This window comes from Oenanthe melanoleuca, chromosome 5, assembly GCF_029582105.1.
Source record: "Oenanthe melanoleuca isolate GR-GAL-2019-014 chromosome 5, OMel1.0, whole genome shotgun sequence".
Lineage (NCBI taxonomy): Eukaryota > Metazoa > Chordata > Aves > Passeriformes > Muscicapidae > Oenanthe > Oenanthe melanoleuca.
In genome coordinates this window covers 3,760,563-3,778,159 of record NC_079339.1, presented here as the reverse complement: position 1 = coordinate 3,778,159, position 17,597 = coordinate 3,760,563, and the positions used below count along the sequence as shown (strand labels likewise).

The window sequence follows — 17,597 nt, the reverse complement described above, 5'->3', positions numbered from 1 at the left end:
GAGATGAATCCCTCTTATTATAGAATAGCATTGGAAAATGAACACTTATTATAGAAAGTTGTGTCTTTTAAATCTGAAAACAACCCTTCCTCTTAGGTATTTAGTTAAGGTTTATTCTGCTCTTGTAGTGCATGCTCTTGAAAATAAAGTCTATTTCAAATTCAGTTAAACATTTGAAGAATCTAATATTTATTTTCATTTCAAAATGTGCTTCTGCATTACACAGTTTCTTAATTCCAGAGTGGTGATTGAATAGTGGTAACTTCATAACATGGTCTGTTGTAGCAGACATTGATAGTGATATAACTGCAAATAAGTAACTTGGTTAGACAGAGCTTAGACTCAGATATTCAGTTTCCAGAAAGCTTCCTGTAACAAAACCTCAACATTTCTCATAAATACAGAATAAGACATTTTCACATGTACTTGCTGCCTCACAGCAATTTTTACTTAAAAACATGCTTGCACTGTAAAACCAGTGTATTGCCCATAACACTGCAAAAAGCAACACAATGGAAATATTTTTTTCACACTGCTTTTCTATTTCTTAAAAAAAGCAGACTAAAATTATAAAAATAATATTGGATCTCCTTTAAACAGACAGAGAAGATAGTCAATTGTATCTTTGAAGAGAGAGAGGAAAAGGAGGCAACTGGGTAGAGATGAAGGAAAATTGTACTGATTCACCACATTAAAATCTGCTGCAGGTGCCAGGCTACTTAGTGCCATGCACTAGAAAAGGCAGAGGTTTTTATAAAACTGTGAAGACATTTGTGAACCTTGGCTGAAAAAATTACTTGTAACTGATTTTATTACAGAAAAGACTTATGCACCTCAGAGAGAAGCCATATAACTGAGGCAAACTTTCACACAACAGAACTTCCTAATATTATCAGCAGTATGTTAGAAGCAAAATAACTTTTCCTCAGTTATTTTTTTTGCCCAGAATAGTCCCAAATTTTAAGACCAATAAATCTCTGAGAAAAACTGTTATCTGTTAAAAAAAAAAAAAAGTGTGGTGTTGTAAAATAAAGCAAAGAATTAAAAATACGGTATGGAAATTATTAGAAAATTTTATTTTTTTGATAAACCACACTCGGGCAAAGAAAAAAATTGGTAATAAAATTCACCAAATTCCTCAACCATTTTAGGTGGGATAACTTCAAACCTCTTGGGGAAAAGGTTTTCCCAACAACTCTGCAGCAATACTGAAGTGAATTTGGAGGAGCTGCTGCCGATACAGCTGAGGCTGCTGTTTATTGGACAAAGGGATACACTGTTCCCAGCGATGGTCAGTAAGGTATCAAAGGAGAGGAGGAGCCAGTCTGGCACTCACCAGCCCCTCGGGGCACTCGCAGGATGTCCCGGTGAACCCTCTTGGCAGGAGCTGCCTCCTGCAGGCTGCCCAGCACACTGCTGGATGTGGAGCTGCAAAAGAGTTGTCTTTCAGTACACCCACTGCAACAGGACTTAGGCCTTGCAATATAGAAATACTCAAATATTGACAAGTGTCCATAGAATCATAACAGAGTAAACTAATTTTTTATGGATATATATGGATACTAATGCTGGCACTTGGATTAAAAGGCAGGGCAATATGCCACAGTTTTTCTGAAAACACAGAAGCCAGTTGGATGGCCATCACATACAAATTGTACTAAGAAATAATCTTAAGGCATGTTGCAAAATCCTTGAAATGGCCAAGCTGTGTTTATTGAACAAATCACTTTTTTTTTTTTTATTGCTACATTAACTTTTCTACAGCCTCCAACACAGCTGGAGGGGGTGGCTTCATAGCAGACAATACTTTTTAACTAAGCTGCAAGACAACTGTCACAGCTTCAAATTCATGAAAACAAAACTTCTATATTTTATCCATAGCACTTTATGTGATGCACTTAAGGTCTACAGTGAAAATTACAAACCCATTTGATCTCACCCTTTTGGAATTGCCTCACAAACTTCCTTGGTTGCACTCTGCAAGACAGCTCATAAACAAGCTAATTGTGTTTATGTCCCAATTTCCTATGCTTTTCCTATTCCTGTAATAAATATTGTATTATTTCCACTTTAGAGTCCCTTAACTCACACTTTCTTAATAATAATTTTCTGCCTAAATCAAAATATACAGCAAGCAGCAAAGACTACAACTTTGTGCCAGTCCTAAAAACCTACCCATGCATGATTCCTGCAAGAGAACTTATGCCAATAGAATATAACATTATTTGGTAAAATAGCCTCTCTTACAACTTGCCTCTAATCCCTTACCCTCAAAATACAACTGTTTCAAATTATACTTCTAATGTGGACAATATGACTGAAATTTGTATTTTTATTCCAACAATAGTAGGAGATGAATGACTGGAGTGAACCACTTCAGTCAGGGAAAACATGGGACAGAAAAGAGGGAAAAAGTAAAGAAGAGAATGGAATGAAGGCACTCTGAAAAGTAAGAGCATATTCCTTTTCTCCTTCACAAATGTGTTTTCATTCTCTCCATCACCAACTGTTGGACAAAACCATAAAGAATTTCAGCCTGCAGATAAGTTACTGAGGAAGAATGAAGAATGAGGAAGAATAGAAGTTGTAGGATTTTTCTGTAGGGTACTGGGAAATATGTTTAAGATACAGAAGAAAGAAGGTGAGCACAAAGAGCTACCTTTTTGGGAAGAAATAAGCCTATATATATTTTTTTTCTTTAAATTATTACATAGTAATTACAAAAAAAAAAAAGTACTTCAAAAGCCTGTCTGAGAACTTCTACCTTAAGACTAGATAAATCAGGCTCCAAAAGCTCCCATGTCCCTCCCTAGAGAGAATGTACAAAAAACTAGCTTGGTTTCAGAAGAGGTGGTTTAATTTGCTAAATATAATCAGCTATTTGAAAATGTGAACAGTGCCTCTTTCCCCATCCTAGGGCACAAGAGTTTATTCCTCATGCTAGCAAGTCAGTCTAGAACAGTAATTGATAACAATCAGAACAGTAACATGAAACTAGACCAGATGAATCTCATCTAGGATAATTCTCTATTTTAAAGATGCTACTAAACAAAAAGGCACTTATGTTTCTTCCTTGTACTGTGATCTAGCTATAGACTTGATCCAACAGTCTTGAGATATTCTAAGACCTATATGGTGGCAGCAACAGGTAACTTCAACCATGATTTAAAAAAAGGTTGTATCAATTTTTGCTTTTGGAAAAAAAGAAAACCAGCTGTTTCATAGTTTTAAATAGTTTAAAAAACCCAAAACCAACCAACCAAAAAAAATACATACACACAAAAATACTACAATTCAACTTATTGTCTATTCAGTTTCAGCTTTTCTGATGCTCCTACTAACGAGTCTCTTTTAGGGATAGAAAACAGAAGTGATGATACAGAAGTTCTTCCTAGAGCAGATGGCAAAAGTTAAGCCACAATATGAGACTGAAAATGAATTATCAGAAAATCAAAGTTGATCACATAAGTAATGTCATGTATATTTTTTTCCTGCTTTCTACTCTGGCAGTTTCTAACGTGCTCCAGCAAAGGCAGAATGTTTCCAACAAACTTAAGATTTTTACTTGATGACAACATTTCTCTTTTTAGAATTATGTGCCATCTTTTTATTTTTAGTAGACAGCAGCTACACAAGACATGATATTAGTCTGTAAATATTAAAACAGAAGTTCTTAAACCAAGACTAAAGAAAAAAAATGAACTGAAGTTACCAGGAAAAACAAAAGAAATTTCAATTGAATTCAAACATCTGTGATCCAGAACATGTCATATGCAGGTCCAAATGACTGGTATAAGATGCTTTCAGATTTGAAATAGAATAATGAAACTGAAGTAAGAACATAAGAAATGAGAACTCATTTTGTATAAAAGGGTTAGTTTAATCTTACCTTAACACCTTTCTTTTTCTCTGAGCAGCTGAAGTCATTGCCATATACGAGGGCTTCTCAAATACTGGAGCAGAATTTTTGTTAATTAAGGAAGAAAGATGAAGTCTGTAATAAAAGAATTATATTTCTGTAAAACATATTCTTTGTAAAAGTTAAGTAAACTTGTTCTTAACTGTAAACAAGCATATGATAAGTTGAAAACCAAAACTGGAAATTAATTTCGTTAATGTTATTTGAGGTAGACTTCAGACATGCACAGCAGCTTTAAGCATGGCATTTCACAATGTGGAGAGGTTAAGTATCCATTTTACAGACAGAAAACATAAAGCTTAGAGAGAAAGTAACTTGCCTGAGGCATCACAATCAATTTTAAAAATGCTGTATTCTCTTTTTGGTACATATTTTATAAAACAGGAGAAGCTTTCAACTTGATTTTTTGTCACTACCATACTACTGCTTTCAAATAATGGCAGAATTGAATCTGATGCTGATCAAAATTGAGGGTTTGATTTTCAAAATGTTGGTTGTATTTATAAAATGGATATAAATGGAAAAACCCAGCTGTAAAGATAGGATGAAATTACTTGGCAATATTTCTCACCCATATAAAAAGAAAATACCTTGGCACAATGCTATTGCTGCCTGCCTGTGGCTCCTTCACAGATGAGTAAGCAGACGTTTCAGTGGTTTCATCTGTACCTTCATAGAGAATTATTGTTGAGTTCATGACAGCCTCACCACAGTCTGGGATTACATCACAGGTAGTGTCCATTAGACTGGCCCTCTTGGCTGGCACATCTGTGCTACATGCACTGACTGTCCCCAGGCCTGCAAGGTGCAAGGACTTGAGCACAGTCTGGGAACAGCAGCTTTGTGCTGGCTTTCTGCAGGAGTCTGGTGTACACACTAAGGGGTAGACTTCCTTGGCAAGAGAGTCCTCCAGGAAGCTGCATTGCTTGGAGGCAGCTGGACTTGGAGCTACAGCTGGAGAGTCCATTAGCTTCCTCCTGGCTCTTTTCTGTGGTGGTCCTGTATATTCAAATACTTGCTGTGTATTTTTATTCATTTCTTTTGATGGTGTGCCAAAAGAGGTGCCTGTGAAACACAGGTAACAATGGTTAGCACATTAACTGCACATGCTACTTAAATCTTGCTTTTCCCTTCCTCTGGCCTATTGAGTCATTAGCAGAAATTATTACAAGTACTAGTTATTTAATACATATCAACTTGATCATACAGATGAAATTATTTCTATTGCAGCATTATCTAAAATGGTAATTGCTCTGTGACACTCTAGTATTATAAATATGCATAGGCTGGCATACTTAATCCCAGAGTTTATAGAAATAATCACAATTAAGATCTAACACCCAACAAGAGGGGATGGAAGAGTAAGAGTATTAAAAATTATTGCACTACCAGGACAAAACTCATATTTTAAGGTGGTACAATCACAGTAATTTAGAGCTGATTCCTGATCCCAGCCATTTTTTTTTCCCCAGCAAGTACCATGCACAATAATGAGAATCACTTAGTCAAGCTTTCAGTGAAGGAGGATCATTTTAGGACATAACTCACTGTCCAAATGGGTAAGCAACTGTTCACTTACAGTTAACAACAAAAAAACTACAGAATTCCTCTTTTAAACGAAATCAAGAGCAGGAGAGGACTGTCAAAAGCCCAAGTGCTTCTATATTTAACTTCCAGGGCAAATTTAAGAAATGAAGCCTAGTATCCTTAAAATGCCTATGAATTGGATCCCCTTCAGCTGGCAGCCAGAGATTCATACTTCTCCTTCCTGCATTGCCTGCTTCCTGCCTGTGAGCAACCTAAGTGCAAAAAAACCTCCTGCTTTTTCAATTGATGCAAGTTCCTCCTAATTAGCTATGGTATTCCTAGAACAGTGTTGATAAATATTTATTTCTAAATTTTATTCTCTCTTTGCCTCAGAGTAAGAAAGCTAGCTTGAACTCCTCAGTCTGAATGCTTCTATTGTTCTCATGTGTTAGCACTTAAGGTATTTTAACCAAAACCATTCTTTTTAACATGACAAAGATTAGAAACATGTATGTATTGCATTATTTCAACTCCACAAGCTTGATTTGTTAAACAAGGCTTAAATACTTGTAGCTTTTTCTCTGCTTACCATTTCTCAGGCCCCATTTAATTTTGAGCTCATTGCCCAGTTGCAACCCAATTTGCCAAGATGCTTTAAAAAAGCCAATTTCCCAAGTCCCCTCAGAAATCAGAAGATCCTCACTGAAGAAAAGCCAATGAGCACTGCTTTTGCCTGCACACTTTGCTACTAGATCTGCCATATGATTGAATACTCAGCTACAAGAGATGATGCCCAATTAGAAAATACAAAATAGAGCTGTAAGGGACAGCCAAGGATTTGAAGACCACAATGAGACTTAGACCTGCTCCAGGAGGACAGAACAGATATCAGAATATCAAAGAGGGTACAAGTACCAAGTAAATTAGATGGTTAGATATTATCCACAAGTCTATTCTATGCTGCCACAACTTAATTCAAGAATGAAACCATTGAAAAAACAAAGCAAACATTTATTCCTCACTCAGGGGCTCAGTGTCAGAATGAACAGTGCTTAAACTGCTTATGGGAAAAGTAGTGTGGACAATTACAGGAATGGTTACAATTCTGTTATGTTGCTTCCAGCTTTGAAGAAACACATACATGGAAAACTTGGGCCTGAGAGGACTACCTGATGTGGCATAACTGAATTGTGAAATTGTCTGTGTGCACCTATTACAGTTCACTTTATCTTTGTTAAAATGGAAATGATCTTATACTGCATCTAACCCACAGTGAGCTTTCACCAGGTGAAATGCTAGCTCAGGATCCCATGAGTAATGGGATGGAAACAGTAGTAAAACAGAGCCCAAGTGTACCCCAAATAATCTTTACTTCCACCCCCACAAAAAAAAGCCCACTGTGATAGAGGCATTTCTACAAGACGTGGCTGGATTTAGTAACAAACAAGAAACTTATTTATGAACAATTTAAAACATCTACTTTATGACATTATCAACAAAGCTATGCTTCATTATGTACCTGCACTTTAATTTTGTTTTAATAAGTACAACATATAGCTCACTGTAATAGACTAACAAATATTTAAAAAAAAAAATTCTAGTCACAGCCAAAAATTGAATCCAAACTTTTTTTAAAAAGACTTTTGACATCTTGTAGTCTTAAGTACAAGAATAAGGCTTATATAATTTAGTGTTTGGAATAACTATCCATTAAATGCCTCAGGACACATTTAAAATATTCATTTATTAGTTTTTACTCCTACTTATATACATCTGAATGCCTGTTTCAGGAAAAATAATGGTTAGAGCTCTATTAGTCCATTGTTACATTAGAATGGGGAGGTTTCAGTTTCAGAAAGTTAGCAAAACCTCAGTGCCTTACAGTAAGCAAATGTCCTAAAGTTACTAGAAGGAAATCTGATGGAGAAACATCTTGATGGGAGTGCCAAGGTTTAGAAGCTTCTACAGGCCTAAATATTGGAAGCATTTTGAAATTAACTGTAAGTACCAGCATTTAAATCATTAACTAAATACATAAAGAACACAAAAGTACTGCCAACATAAATAATTTGATGAATTCCATCATAATGGATAGCATTTTGTACTGTAATACAAGTAAACTAACAACAATAGTTGCAGGAATTCTATATAAGGCAAATATAAGCTGTCAGTAAAAACAAATAAAGACCTATTTTAAAAATCTATTTATTTCTGGAATAAAACTCATTGTACAACTAAGTTAAGACACAACAAGCTTTTCTTGTCATTGAAGTGCTGGAAATAATACAGAATACTTAAGAAGTCTCCCTTTCCCAGAGCTTTTGGTGAAAATATTAGGTTGCTCCTAACACAGTAAACAAACATCCCCAGCAATATTCTTTAATTTGGCTTCACTAAATAACATAAATCAAATATGATGTGGCAAAAACAACTCCAAAACCCTAATTCTACTTTAGCTTGTTGTTTTACTGTTGTATCACTCCAAACAGCTGTGATCTCAGGTATACAAAAACACAGCAAGAAAAACATTTGGACACAAAGTAAAGAATTGCCAGTGTTTCTATTTGCATCTTATTAAGGAAGTAAGATACTCATGGTAACTTTTTTGCAAGTGTTGTTAATAGCTACTACTGAGAAGTTTAAGTAAAAGGGACTCTGACAACAGAAGTTGCTACAGAAACTCTACTACTTCCATAAATTTGTAAATGCATGGTACTGAAGATGATACAGTGGAAAACCAAGTAGAGCTACTTATATTTCCTTAAAGGACAAATCCAAGTAGATCCTGAATGGATGTCCAATGGTAATTGTTAAGTATTGCCATTATTTTTCTATTGACATATAAACAACATACTCCAACTACAAAGAAAAATATTTTTCAAACAAGTTCCATAATAAGGCAGGGAAATTATGTTTATAGTCTATATTTGCTTCGTGTTTTATAGCTACTTCAATCTTTTGCATCAATATTATCATCATTCAGTAATATTTTTATTTCATATACAGAAATGAATCACTTTTATACTTCATAGAACAGCTGCAGTAAACTTGATGAAGTAGGTTAAAAGAAATTTGGAAGTTTTATTTCCTTAGCTAGTATTTTCAGCTGCAATGCATCTATTTAAAAATAAACATTATTCCAAATATATTTTGAAAAGATCATATATTTGCAGAACCTTAATTTCAGGCTGATGTTTATAAAAGATAATTTAAAAAATTCTTTAAGATACTATTGAAGAGATTCACTCAGAAATTAAACATAAAAGCCATCATCCACTGATCAACCACCCCCACCCAGTGATAGAAGGTGGTTTTGGTCCTTAGTTTGCTGCATCATTTGTCCCAAAAGACTAGTCAGAAGCACTGATTTATCTGACAAGAAACATGGCAATATCAGATATTTACAGGCCTGTGCATTAATACAAGAAGCAGGATGCACTATGGGTGAAACATGAGTCACAGGAAAAGTGAGCAGAGCTCAAAACAACTCTGATGAATTGAGTTAGTTCTAATTGACATTAGGGACAAAGTAATGACCAAGACTTGTCTTCTTCTGGAACTCATGCTAATACATGCATAAGGGGATTATTTCTGGAAACTGTGCTAAATTAAGTCTACCAGGTTGTTCTGCTAAAGTGAAATTAAATATTAATGTATTCATTTCAATAAGCATTTCTGGGCTACCACTGATTGATCAAGTTACAATTCTAATCATACATTTTCATTCTTTTAACAACTGACTCATGGAATTCCAAATTGCAAATGAGGTCTAGTCAATGCATTTCAATTATTTAATATTCCTGTGACCCAAAGGCATCATCACTGTGATGGCAAGTTTCACAACAGGTTCACAAACAACAGCTGTGAACTGAAAAAGCTCAAATCCAGGCTGTGTTCTTGCAAGTCCCACAGATCAGGTGTACTGTTTTACACAGCATGAGAAAAAATACTTAGAAGTCACATAAGACAGTATGAAAGAGCTGCTTATTAAGCTTTTCCTACTTTTAATCAAATCACTTGCTATATACAACTATACCTCAATTTTTCCTGCCATACAAAAGAAAAAAATTGACTTTTCAGATGAGAATGTTTGTGACAAGAGGAGGCAATGGATGCCTTTTTTTTTTCCTATAAATCAATTCCATTCTCTCAGTGGTAATGTACAGTAAGGCTCCTGGAAATGGGATGCTTGAAACAGTGCCAAGAACTTCCCCATTCAAAGAAATACTTGCAAGTACCAGTCAGAGCTCTCCACCCATCAGTCTGAGCTCTGAATACTGTGTGGCTCCCCATTAATGAACACTTAAGAATGGGAGCCCAAACACATTCATAAATGAAATTGTTTCCATAGCTTGTGCTTTCTATGAGACAAACAGTTAAATTGTTCATGACATTGCACATTTATGATTATATTAGGCATACATAAGCTTAATATAAATTTTTAATGTATGTGTCCAAAAAAAAAAGAAAATATTGGAAAGCCAGCATTTTCTGTAAAAAGCAACAAACTTATAATTAAGGTCAGAATTTTACAAAAGGTGTTTAAAGATTTCAAAAGCTAAAGGAAAAACAAGATAAGAGGTCAACTCCTGGATTGAAGTGCTGTATGTGCTTTGGCAAAGCATGAGAACTTTAATTAGCTTTCACTAGAAATCAAGAGTTGATTCACAAAAGTTGACCACCTTGATAATTTGACCAGAAAAACAGACATTGAATGAATGGCCAGAAAACATCTTTATCTTTTTCTCCCATACTACAACTTTATACTATTTTAAGAGATCCTTTCCAAGGAAGAAATATTCATTAGAAACAAAGACTTAGACATTACTGCAAATCAGCTGAAATGCTTTGCTATTTTAAAAATCCTCTTAGGAAGAAGAACCTTATAACAAGATAATAACAAAATCAATTCATATAAAAAAGTAAGAACATTTAGAATCACATTACAAGAACTTACTTCTTATAACAAAACCTAGAATAAATCCCCTTACCCTTTTACCTTTGCTATCCTTCTCTTTGCAGTTTTTAGATTCTTTTCCCACATCAATTACTACTTTGACTCTCTTCTTCAGGACCAGTCAACAAATGTAGTTAATTCCAAAGAAACACACAAGACTGCTTTCAGGACCTGTTAAGGTCCTGCTTTAACAGTTTTACCTATTCTGCAGATATTATGTAGCTGCTTTGACATTTTGGAGACAGTGCTTGTAATCAGAAAAGCTATTTATGTGACTTAAAATACGTCATTTTTAATGTGAAAACACCCAATAACAATTAATTAGCATTTGAACATTGTCAGGGTTCTGTCAAAGAGCTTCAGGCAAAAGTTTGTGCCATTAAAAGAGTTTTTGCATCAATCACTGCCTCCTTCTGCAACACAGAATTCAGCACTATCTTTAAATAGATGGTTTCCTGCATCACTACCAATTTAAACACATAGTAACTCAAGAGAGACCTGTACTTTGTTAATGACTGAAACTTCCAAATTGGATAAGGGATGGATATTGCACACATCCCTAGATACTTCTGAGTTCAGCATAAGACACAATTCTTTATTTTTTAAGCCTACACTGAAGAGAAATGAATATTTTTCTCATGTTTTGCATTTTATAAATGAGTGCTATTTCATCATTGCAGATGGATTTTACCTCAAAAAATTGTCTTTCAAATATGTTAACACAGGTTCAAAGCAATACCTGAGATTTGCTACTAGCAGGTCTAGTACTCTCTTCCTCAATCTAAATGCTCCAGACTTACATTTCATAGAAAGGAATCACTGCATTGCCATCAATTAACTTTTTAACCTTCTCCCCTAAATTATGGAAGAAACTTTCAAAACAAGGCTACATACATTTATATTAAATGGGAGATTAAAAAATGTTACCTCTTTCAAAATAAGAAGAACCAGACCACAAGAGCTGAAATGCACTGCCCTTTCCTGAGGACAAGATGCAGTCCATGCAAATATGCTAAATGTGAAATGAAGTTTACATAACAACTGTTTTTTTTTGTTTTGTTTTTTCAACCTTGGAGCACTCCTTCCTTCCCAATACCTTGAACAAATTAGAGATAATAAAATATCAAAGTATCAAAGGTGCAAGAGAGTTTGTTTAAAACTCTTTTTTAAAATGTTTTTCACTAAGTTCTTAGGTCAGCTGTTGCTCACATTTACCAAGCACACTTCTGAGAGAACTTTAGGAAGCAGGAATTAGATTCTTGAATAATTTAATTTCATCTTTAAAGAAAAAAAGAAATTACTACATCCTTCCCACTTCTGGTTGGGATGCTGCCCTTGAACTACTTCATATTCTTCCATACTAATGTATTTTTTCTGACTTATGATTTTTTTCTTATTAGCCTGTTGCATACATTTTGCACAAGAGAAATGTGTTTCATAACTCACTATCATTTAATAGTCCAATTATTTAAAATGTGAACTCAAATAATTGAAGAGGAGCTACTTGGTTATGTTTGTGTGCTGAAAAGAAAAAAAATCCAAGCACCAGTAAGTGGAACACTTTTTTCCTCCCCACTTGTACTGAAGTGATTGTGTCAATATCATTAGTACTTTGGGTAACCTTTTGATTGCAAAATTTGGAGAACAGTTGTTTCTACCATGTTTTATCCTGCATCTAAGGAGAAGGGGAAAGGAGTGACAGTAATGCCTCGTATTTCCTCTTCCAAAGGCCAAAAAGCAAATGAAAATCATAAAAATACCACTAAGGACTTTTTGGATAATCTCCAGGCACCATTTACAACTGAAAAAATCTGTCTTAGCTGAAAACAGTGCCCATTTACTTACTTGAATATGAAGTTCAACAAAATTTAGGATAAAAGAATTGGAAAACCTACACAAGGTTTTCAAGAAAACCCCTTAAATAACATCTAATGATTTTAATAAGATGGAATGTTCATGTCTTAATAATACATGTGGAATTTAAATAATAATCATTTTAGTATTAATTTCACTAAGAACTGACCAGGCCTCCTACAACACAAAACTTCAAGAAAGGCAGAAAAGAAGTAAATTAATCAAGAACTCTAACATAGCATACTAGCATCAGAAACTAAAATTCACAACAAGGATAACCTGCATATGACAAGATAAAATTATTACAATCAATATTTTGATACAAAGGATATTGCATAGCTTCTGGATTAGTGTTCCTACCTATTCCATCAGAAGAAAAACATACCTCTACACAAAAAAACGCAGTATCTTAAAATATATGCCTATGATTTAAAATAAATACCAGCTTTCAACCTTGCTGAATGAATCCCTAACACAGGCAGAATAAGCATAAGCATGCAAATCTGCTAACTTTTTTTGTCCTCTCTATAGAAACAAAAGCAAACACACACTAAAAAGAAAAACCAACCCAAATCAAAATCAAACCAATGCCACTCATGAAAAAACCCCCAAGCCAACCAAAAAACAAACAAATCAAACCAAAAAACAGCCCACTGCCAATGTAGACTGAACTTATCATTACAGTGGAACACTGTGTATCAACTGTTAGGTACCAGCAGCAATACAAACATACTCAAAAACACCATTCCTTATGAGAAGAGGGATGACACATGGTTTTGATAAAATAATTCTCAAGCTATATAGAAGAGGAAAGCCATCAATAGGAGGGAACTCATTTCACAGTTTGTCAGGGGTCAATGCTTTCTTTGGAACTACTAGCTTTTGAGAAGCTGAAGTACTTTTTGAAGTAGTATTTATATCTTTCCCTTGTTACTATAGATGTCTGTCAGAAGGATTATTAGAGGTAATGAGAAAGCCTCAGGGTGTTGGGTGCTCCCCATCCACAGCACAAAACACAAGCATGGGCCCCAGAGCAGTTGCACAATCAGGATGAAATTTTGCATGTAATCCCTCAGAACAGCACCATCTAATGAGGATTCTACATCCCTTTTTACCCAGACTATGCTCCAGGGCAATTCACTTCACAGCAAAAGAAAAAAGCCAGCTGTATAACAGAGTTATGGGTAAAAAATGGGGCCATCAGGATACAGCAAAACAGTCAGTTCCATGGTAGATATGGGAAATCCTTTGATTCTTGGAAACATGAACTTCTAAATTATTGTAGTAAATTGATTCCAGGTCAACCTGTAATTAATAGTAAGTCTCATCTCCCTCAAGGCTATTATTAAAAACTACACAAAACTATACCTGGTTAACACCTCAAGTGACTTTAACAGTTATAACCAACTAACACCATGATTCCTTTCCCATCAATGTCACGTGAATTTCTAACAGCACTCACAGGATCTCTGAACATTGATACATGGGGTACATTATAACACAAAGAGGATGAATTCCTCTGTTGCAGTGTGTATCTAGACATTGAAAAAGTAAATTTCTTTCCTGTATCCAATTAACAATGGTGTTAAACTTATAGAGAGTGGGTCTGAGACTCAATTTTACATCTGGCTTCAGTATCTGCAGAAGTGCACAACTGTGTTTATGGATGATATCTGACTGCTGCAGAAGATACTGAAACATATTTCCAACAGAGAAAAGTTTAGTGATGTACTCACGGCATGGGGTGTTTGGTCTGCTCACAAGCTGTGGAAATGAAAATATAGCTGACATTTCTACTTCCTGGTTTTGAGTCTTTTCTTCAGTCTGATCAGCCCAAGCTACTGATTTTTGTCTCTGAATCAGGTGCTCAACCTCTGCATATTCAGTCTCACTTAAGCAATTTGTCAGCCCAGCTTCCCTCAAGATCAGGTATTGCTTGCGAAGAACTGGAAGTGCAGTATTCAGTACTCTGTAAAACAGCAAGAGAAGACAAGCTCACCTGAGAAAACACAATTTTAACCCAGAAAACAAGCAGTGAGAAAAACCTTGCTTCTGTTTCAATTAAAACTAAATTCCCTGACTAGGGCTTCTCACAAGTGTCAGAAGGTAAGCCTTATCCCATCTGCCATGAAGCCATACTTACTTTTCTGTTTGCTTATTATACCGATCTTGAAGGGACACCAGACACAACATGTGCTCAATCTGGGCTTTAAGGGCCTGAACTTCTAGCTTTAAATGGCAATACTGCAGATCTTGGCAGAGTTCCTTTGGGAAATTAGGAATAAAAATGAAAATCAAACAGCTGTACATAAAACTGGTAGGAAGAAACTAAAACTGAAACTACAAATAATATTAGATCAGCCTATAGTGAAAAGTAAAGACATAGTAGAGCTATATTATTATAATAAGGTTTTATAGTAGAAAAGTATACATTATTTTTATTTACATGCACAAATAAACTTTTTAGATTCCTTTGACCAATGGTGTGTGGGCTGCAATTAGCATTAAAAATCCAACAGGCACATATGGATGCTTATCTATGCATGTCCAAACATGTTTGTCTCTGTATATTTTCTCCATATATTTTACTTTATTTCAATGACTAAGTTGTTCTTAACTTAGAGGTTTTACCCTTTTCCCAATTCCCCTCCCCATCCTCATGACAAAGGGAAAGGCATTTTACTTTTGGAATGCACCCATCTTGACCCAGAAGGCGCATTTCATTTTCAACACGGTGCAGCCACTTGCTATTTTCCTCAAAAAGGTTGGTCTGCTCCTCTTTTTTCTTCTGCATGCGTACATAGTGGCTATTAAGTGTTGAAAGCCTCAGATCCCTCTTGCAAGTGGCCTAGAAAAAAAACCAAAACAAACCCAAATAATCAGATTTAAGGTAGAAACTTTCAAATTATGTTCACCAGGTTCTCTTTACATATAGATCTTTTTCCTTACTTTTATATAATATGGCTAAACAATTCCTAGTAACTCAAGAATGAATATGAAGAAGCAATTTTTCTGTTTTCTTTAAGCACTATGTCCTACAAAAAGCCTGCTAAGGGATAAAGCATTGAGAAGCAAAATCCTCTACCTTCAAACATCAAACTCTTCTGATGTTGTACTATTTCTGAAATGACAACTAAAAGGCACAAAACCAGCAACAGCAAGGTGGATATAAGCAAGGTAGTGTGTCCTAACTCTTTTCTATTTATCTCAAAAATTAGGTCACTACATCAATAGTCATAGAGGAGTGATAATCTGTGTCCCAATAAATTAAACGAATTAATTCATTACATAATTACTCAAGCAAAATTTACACAATTAAACCAAAATGAAGAGATGATACCCTGCACTCCATTACAGAAAACTCACCTTTTCTACTCTTTCTTCAGAGCATATCAGTTGAATTTGTTCATGACATTGATTCTGGTAATATTGTTTTAGTGTATTTTCTTTCAGTTTTCTTTCCACTTTAAGGTATTCTTTTCTGATTTCCTCACGGCTTGCAAAAACATTTTTAAGTATTTCTTTGTATCTAAAAACCAAAGGATAATAATTATTTTTGAAGACTTTTTATGACCATTTACTTTGGTAGGGGAATTTTCTATTCCAAATAAATAAAATATAAAGAAATCAAAAGGAAATGAGTAAAGTCTGCTGTAGAAAGGCACTAAATAAATATCTGTACATCAGTAAGAATTTTATGTATTTGAACTGAAAATGGGATGTGAAATGTCACTTAAAATAAATCTTGTCATAATTATGACGACTACATGGAGATTTAAAAGACTTATGTGAAGAAGCTTCAGATGTCTTTCCTTTACTCCAAAAGAAACTAAATACCTATGTTCTCTACTTCTTACATCAATTCATTAAACAGATCAGACTACTGTTGCCATAGACACACAGTGTTCAAAAACCTGCTAGCTATCCTCAAAAAATGGGAAAGCCACCAAGGTTCTCAGATCTCACTTTCCCTGAAAGAGCTGTACAATTTTCATCACTAATGGATGACAAAACTCAGAACATTCATCATGTTTTAACACATACTAGACCAATAGGGGGGAAAATCAAACTAGTGGTAGATGGTACTTAAAGAGCTATTGAGTAACCAGTTTTCTGGTTACCCCTAGACTGCAACACAAGGCAGAATAAGAAGACCTGGAATCATTGCCATACTGCAATGTAACTTTCAATTGTGGTACTTTTTCACTTCACTCCTCAATATTGACATTGCTTCAGCACAGGATGGCCCAAAAGATATTGTATATCTTAGTAATAACTAACCTCATATACAAAGTAATTCATTACATTCCATGTTGTTAGAACTCTACATAAAAATTAGAGCACAGTTTAACATGCAATTATACTAAAGACATGCAACATTTGAGGTTATACAGTTTTTAGTATTAAAAAAACCCATAAAATTAAAAACTGCAAAAATGCTAAAAAACCCAAGTTCAACTCCAAAACAAGAGACATTCTTGTCGAGCAATTGACTTCTTGCCAGGGTTTCAGAAGTAGCCATTTTATTTCACTGTCTGAAGTCTGAATAACTGAGTCTTATTTTGTTTTATTACTTGCCTTTTAAAAAGAAACAGAATTAAGAAAATAATTCTTCTTCACAGATTTAGAAATGCAAGAGATTTTCACTGTGTGTCTAGAGAAATGCTATCATATCTAGGTAAAAGTGCACTAAAACACTCACAGAAGTTATAAGTATTATTTCTTTAAGGAACAATAATAGGTTAATGGCGGGAGTCTGAGGTCTTTGAGGTCTTTCCTAAGAGTCTATAATAATGAAAGAGTCATCTGCAGAGTATCAGAGTTCTTACCCTAGACTGTTCCTAGTCATACAACTTACTATTGATTGCACACTGCCTGGAGAGTTTGTACTCCACAGCATCCATAGAAATATGGTTCCTCCCAGCTGCTTGGGAAACACAGCAATAAGGAATCAAGGAATGGATCATCTCAGTTTCCATCACAGTAAAAAGCTGGATGTAATTCAGATGAGGGTGGAGATTCTGATTCTGTGTACCCTCCTTATGAGGAGCCATTACCAGTAAACCAACCTTTTGTGTACTTAGATTCACCAGTGCTCCAAATAAAGATAAAGTACAGAAGCCTTTGGGGATTCAATCTTTCAATAAGTACATTTCTGTTCTTATGGAGTTACTTTTACCCTCTAGTCTTCACTAGAAAAATCACAAAGTCACTGTGTAGGCATATCCAGGGTATGAACTGCCTACACCACCTAAAGTGCCCAAGGACCCAGTGGTTGTAGTTCTTGAGTGTCCACTGTCTACCCTCAACAAGCTCAAGACTTGAAAGACTGGCAGACAA

At 35.0% G+C, this 17,597-nt stretch overlaps 1 protein-coding gene across 2 annotated transcripts in view; it reads right to left on the bottom strand.

Moving 5' to 3' along the window:
- KIF18A (kinesin family member 18A) overlaps positions 1-17,597 on the bottom strand; it is a 30,054-nt gene that overhangs the window by 877 nt on the left and 11,580 nt on the right. For both annotated transcript variants that reach the window (XM_056493250.1, XM_056493251.1), the window contains exons 10-16: positions 15,624-15,786; positions 14,941-15,105; positions 14,401-14,522; positions 13,994-14,226; positions 4,510-4,984; positions 3,890-3,994; positions 1,337-1,428 (exon numbers count right to left, since the gene is read on the bottom strand). In XM_056493250.1, coding sequence (XP_056349225.1) covers positions 1,337-1,428; positions 3,890-3,994; positions 4,510-4,984; positions 13,994-14,226; positions 14,401-14,522; positions 14,941-15,105; positions 15,624-15,786 — 1,355 coding nt within the window. The remainder of the gene's footprint in view (positions 1-1,336; positions 1,429-3,889; positions 3,995-4,509; positions 4,985-13,993; positions 14,227-14,400; positions 14,523-14,940; positions 15,106-15,623; positions 15,787-17,597) is intronic.